This window comes from Fonticula alba (genome assembly GCF_000388065.1).
Source record: "Fonticula alba strain ATCC 38817 unplaced genomic scaffold supercont2.5, whole genome shotgun sequence".
In the NCBI taxonomy this organism is placed as follows: Eukaryota; order Rotosphaerida; family Fonticulaceae; genus Fonticula; species Fonticula alba.
Window position 1 is genome coordinate 1,299,871 of NW_009242975.1, and position 5,913 is coordinate 1,305,783.

At 68.9% G+C, this 5,913-nt stretch overlaps 1 protein-coding gene across 1 annotated transcript; it reads left to right on the plus strand.

Annotated features, from left to right (window-relative positions):
- Positions 1-433: 433 nt before the first annotated feature.
- Positions 434-3,917, plus strand: H696_03474 (hypothetical protein; the record flags this gene model as incomplete). The annotated part of the gene is made up of 1 exon (XM_009497337.1): positions 434-3,917. The coding sequence occupies one exon, from the start codon at positions 434-436 to the stop codon at positions 3,773-3,775; it is 3,342 nt and encodes a 1,113-aa protein (XP_009495612.1). The 3' UTR covers positions 3,776-3,917.
- Positions 3,918-5,913: the final 1,996 nt, after the last annotated feature.

Genomic DNA, 5,913 nt, shown 5'->3' on the forward strand with positions numbered 1-5,913 from the left:
CCCCCCCTCCCCCTCGTCCTTCCTGTTCCCTTCCCGTTACCGACTGGACAAGTACGCTCCCCTCCCGCCCCTTGCCATTCCATCCACCTCGGCCTCGGTCCAGCGCGACAGGCCCCTTTTACGCCGGCCCCCCCCCCCTCCCCTCCTCACACTCCACGACACCGCTCGCACCCCGTGGCTGCCAGGTGCTTCTCTTTGCTGTCCCCCCTTTGCCGCGGGTAAAGATGCTCTGCTTGCGCTGATCTGCCCTGCTCGTCGCAGGTGACTCCCCCCGTCTCCCCTCCTCCCTGAGAGCCACCTGGCGGCGTCTCGTCGCCAGCTCGCCCTCTTTTTCTCCCCCCCCCCTCTCCTCTCTTTCTCTCTTTCTCTCTCTCTCTTTATCTATTGCAGTCTCCTCTCTCGTCCGCTCCCCGGTCTTGGCTTGGCTGTCCTCATGCCTCAATCTGGCCCGGCATCCTCAGTGCCGGCGGATGCCAGCTCGGCAGCCGGCATTCCACCATCAACCCTTCCGACCTACCAGCAGACATCCCCGCTGGCACACCAGCCCTCGGGGCCCTTCCCCCCCGGGTCCGGGCCTCTCTTCCATGCGGCCCCCCCGGAGCCGGGCACCATGGCCCATCGTGTGGATGGCCTTCGCCCGCAGATGCACTTCCCACACCAGCATGTGCATGCTCATCACCCGGAGCAACATCCTCACCACATCGGGCCCTTTCATCCTGGTGATCCCCTTCACCATGGCGGGCCTTTCCATCCCTCGCACCCCCAACAGCATGGGCACTACCATGCGCAGCCCCAGTCGCAGCCTGCGCCTTTGCCGTCGCCGTCAGTGCAGCAGCAGCAGCAGCAGCAGCAGCAGCAGCAGCAGCAACAACAACAACAACAACAACAACAACAGCAGCAGATCCGGGTGCAGGCACCATCACAGCCTTTTCAGTCCTACCAGCCGCCGGTAGGTGGCGGTGTCGGCGACCACCCGCCCATGCTGGCTTCCTTCCCCTCACCAATGATGGTCGATGCCTCACCCGGGCCGATGATCGGCGCCGGCGCCGGGCCTCTGGGCAGTGGCATCCGCATTGGGGCAGAGCACTCGCAGCCATATCCCGGGTCCCGGGCTCCCGAGCGGGACTTCTTCTTTGCCGGCGGCCCCAAGAGCTTGGGCTCTGGCGGGGACCTTCCTGCCGGGGCCAGTGGCAGCGACAGCGGCGGTCATCATGTCCTGATGCCGGGGCGAATGGGCACCTCGCGCCCGGCTGCCGGCATCCTGTCACACGCCGGTTCCCCGGCCACCGGGGGCACCCACCAGCCCCATGGGCACTTCCATGTTCACTTGCACCACGCGCGTCAGGCCGACCGGGGTCCGGAGCTCTTCCAGCCGGTCGGCCCTCCGGGGCTTTCTCAGACCCCTGGGTCGGGCCTGCCGCCGACGGCATCGCCATCGGCCTCGGTCGCCGGTCCGGCCATGGCCCCGGTGGCATACTCGCCGCCCGAGCAGGGACCGCCTCTTCTTCATGCCAGGCAGCGGCCGCGTCTGCAGACTGTCGATCCCGGTTCCGGACCCTCGGTCGGGGCCCCGGCGGCGTCGGCGTCATCCTCGCCCGGCGGGCGTCTCAGCGCCGCCGATCCCCTGCCGGCCGATGACCGGCCGGACACCCTCACCGCCGCCGGGTATGCGTCCACTTGCGCGCGTTTTCTACAGGCATGCTTGCAAAAGTTTGGCCGTGCCGACTCGCCCGGGGCCACGGGCCCCGCGCCTGAACTCCGACTCACCGGTGCCTCCGGTTCACTCCCGGCGGGGGGTGACGGTGGCGGTGGCCCGGAGGCGCCCCCGGGACCGGCCCCGGCCCCCCTCACAGCCGACAGCCGCATGGCCTCGGCATCATCCTCGTCCTCGTCCTCCTCCTCCTTGGCCGCGGACGTGCGCATGTCATCGGCCAAGGTGGCCACGCCGGCGGATGTGGCTGCGGCACCGTCCACGGGGGTGTCCGCCACGACGGCGGGGCTGGACTCGCCATCGGCCGGACTCCCCGCCGGGCGCATGGCGAATGTCCATTCCGCCAGGGGGTGCGGCCTCTCCTCGCCGCCGGCGGGTGTCGCCGGGGGGGCTCCTCTCCATGGGGCGGCGGGCGTCCACAGCAGCAGCAGCAGCAGCAGCCTCTATGTGGCGGCATTGGTCAATCGGAAGCTTCAACAGTCGGAGATCCCGGCGTCGCTGGCGGCCAGCGTGAAGCTGCCCTTGGCCACCTTCGAGGCGCATGTGGATGAGCCGCGCCCTTCGCCCGGGGCGCTGTCATTGCCGGGACATGGGCCTGGCTCGCGGCCTCCGCGCACCAGCCGCCTGGCCCTCGGGGCGTCGTCCACACCCTCGGCCCCGATGGCCGATGCATGTACCGCTTCTCTGGCGATGTCCCCGTCGACCAGGGCCGTGGCCATTGCCACCGGCCGTCCCTCGCCGAGCGTGGCGGAGGACTCCCTCATGAGCTCCGGCTCGTTCGACGCGTCGATTGGCGGCTTGCGGCGCGATGGCACCTCCGGCGGCCCACCCACGGCCGGGGGCGTGAGCCCGGGCCAGCTGCCCCCGGGCGGGCTCTCGCCACTGGGTGCCCGGCCATCGGGGCCATCGCATTACCACCACGGCCGGCTCCCGCACCAGCAGCACCCGCACTTCCATCCATACCAATCGGCCCCCCCTGTTCTGTCCTTGTCTTCGGCGACGTCGGCTCCATGTGTGGGCGTCTCGCCCCCCGGCGCTTCTCACCGGCCTCGCCACTCGCCACCGGGTGACCCTCATCACCATCTTCATCAGGGTCATCTCCAGCACCCTCATCACCCTCATTATCATGACCACCACCACCACCACCACCAGCAGCAGCAGCAGCAACAGCAGCAGCAACAGCAGCAGCAGCAGCAGCAGCATCATTACCACCAGCAGCATGACCACCACCAGCATGGTTATCGTCATCATCAGCACCCCCAGCATCATGCGCATCACCCTCACCAGGACCGCCACCACGCTGGAGGTCACGACTCCTTCGGTGGTGGTCCTGGGCGCCAAGTCCTCGTGGCCCGGCGGCGTGCCCCGCCCCCACCGACTGAAAGCCTGAGGATCTCGGACTTCATCGATCTGACCCTGTCGGAGAATGACAGCAGCAGCAATAGCAGCAACAGCAGCAACAGCAGCAACGGCACCGGTGGCGGCCCGACGGCAGACACCGTCACGGCGGCCGCCTCCTCGTCGTACGCCTCCTCGCCAGTGGATGCCGTCTCGCCGGTGGCTTGCCTGCCGGCCTCGGTGGCGCGGGCGCTACCACCACCAGCCACACCGGCCGGTATGGGCATTTCAAGTGCAGCCGCTGGGCCTGCTGTGATCAGTTCCACGGCTGGCGGCCTGGCGACCGGGCCGTCGCCATATATGTCCTGCGCGGTGGCAGCCATCTCGGCAGCGCCGCTGCTGCACACCGCCCCATCGGGCGGCCACGAGACTGACACCAGTGGCGAGGCTCCCCGCGGTGGATCCACCCCTCCGACAGTAGGTGGCCCGGTGCCGGAGCTGTCCCCGATGCCGGCAGGCCCGGCGGCGGCGGCGGCGGCGGCGGCGGTAAGCGCCACTTCCCCGGCTGCTGCCGTGCACTTCCACCACCCGGGCGTGGTGGCAGGGGTGTCGACCACCGGGCCGGGATCGTCCGGGTCCGGGGCCGCCAGCGCCTCAGCCTCCCCCTCAGGGGGGGCTGCGGTCGCGCCATCAGCCCATCGCTCGCCTGGCCTCTCACTATCCTAGAGCCCCAGAGAGAGGTGTATATCTTCTTCGGGGCGGTGTCCTCCCTCTGCCCCTTCTTTTCTTCTCTTCTCTTCCCTGGGCCAGCCCCCTCCCCCCTCCCCTCCCAATGCGGGCCCAATAGACATGCCCCCTCCTCGCACAAGGCCCCGCTCCCCCCCTCCTTTCTCACACCCACGCGTCTGCTCCCGTTGGTCCTGATCGCTGTGTTTATTGTGCGGCGTCAGGTCCCATCGCCCTCACGGCGATCACGCGCAGAGATATCACGCGCACCGACGAAGCTGCCCTCTATAAATGCCATTTCCACCCCGGAGGCCCCATGGAAGCACCGCCCGGGGCTGTGATCTTCCGCCCCTTGGGGGGGGGGGGGGGGGCGGGGGCATACGTTAGCAACAACAAGACAAGAACTGGCCAGACGGCGGGGCGTGGCGAGGGCCGCGCTGCATGCATTTCTCGTGGTGGCTCCGGCACCTGGGGCCGGCCCCTCTGCCCAGCAGCAGATCCAAGGTCGGACGGCACTCTGTGTGTGTGTGTCGGCTGGAGGGGGGGGACCGGGAACGGATAGAAAGGGGGACGGCGGGTGAACCCTCCCAAAAACCAGGAAGTTTCTGGAATGGGGGTATTTCTGGACTGAACTGTTTCCGCCGTTTTGATTTGCATGGATGGGGAGATCCCTGGCCGGTCGCCGCCCCCCCCCTGCCCCGGTGGTGCCCGTCCCTGGCCTTCCGCGGACGGGAGGGCTCCGCACGCCGTAGCGCGCTCAGACAACGCACGGCGGTAGACGCCCACATGTACGCGCACATGAGAGCGTCCCTCGCCGCCTGGCGCTGGGACCCCCAGGCCCCACAAGTCCTGCCCCCAGGGGCTGGGAAAGATCCAGAGTATTCCGCCTCCCGGGAACGGGCCGGGGTGTGGAGCAGCGGGGTCGAAGGCCCGGCTGGGGGAATATCTGATCTTCGGGTGTATGTTTACGTATGCTTGCGTCGCCAGTAACAGCCCCCCCCCCCCCCCCTCCCCCATCTCCTCAGCTCCTGCAATCTGGAACGGCGGGCCTCGGGACTTGGGGAGGCGGGGCCCACCTTCACCCACCATTCCGGCCGAAGGACAGCCGCAACGCACAAGGACGCAGCGCGGCCCGGAGACGCGGGAAGCTAGTTGACCGCGAGAACCGGGCGGGTGCGCGTGTGTGTGTGTGTGCGTGTGTGCGCGCCACACGGGCGGGGGGTGAGGTGGTGCATTTTCGCGCGAGTGCGTTCACGCGCGCCAGGTGGGGGACTCGGGTGGGAGCCATTGTTGTGGATGCGCCCGAGGATGCCCCCTGTTCGATGGCTTTCACTTTCTGGCCATCGACGTTGATGGCGCGGCGCCGAGTCGAGGGGCCACGGGTGCTCCGGGGGGTGGGGGGTGGGAGGCAACACCGGGTTACATCCCCCTCCGGTGTGGCCAGCCTACGCGGCAAGCCGGGGACTTTCTGCGTTGGTCACAGCTTCCCCAGGCGCGCGAGGGCCAGCCGAGGAAAGCGGGAGACGCGCCGGAGCCGTAATTTCCAGCAAGCAGCGGTGGGTGGGGGGGGGGGGGGCCTCGATGTGCCTGTTTTTCTTTTGGGTCGCCGCTTCGTTGCCCCCCCCCCCCGGGGCGCTCTGCGTCGCACAGCCTCCGAGCGTCCGTGCGTCTGCGCACGCGCCGGGCGGGGCTAACTGACCCCGGAAGGAAAGTGGGGAGGTGTCAGGGACCTCCCGCGCTGTGCGGAGTGACGTAGAGGGGAGCCCCGCTCGCCCGCCCTCTCCTGGCCTTGCGGCCGGGATCCAGAGCGCTCGAGAAGCGTCGCCCCGCCCCCCTCCCGCGCCCCCGGCCCCGGCCCCCGGTGCCTGCCAGGGGTGCGTTTCACTGCCGTTGCCCGGCCGCGCGTGCGCGCATGTACGATGGTAACACGGCCGCCAGCCGGACTGCCCGCGGTGGATGTACTTCCGCTCGAGGTGAGATCTGTCCTGCGGGGGGGGGGGGCGCTCGGGATCAGGATTGTTCGTGGAGATCAGCGATTCTCATTTCCCAGCATTGTCCTCCCTCCGGCCGGGGGCCTCTTTCCACACCTGTACGCGCGTGTGTGTGTGTATGTGTGTGTGTGTGTGTGTGTGCGTGTG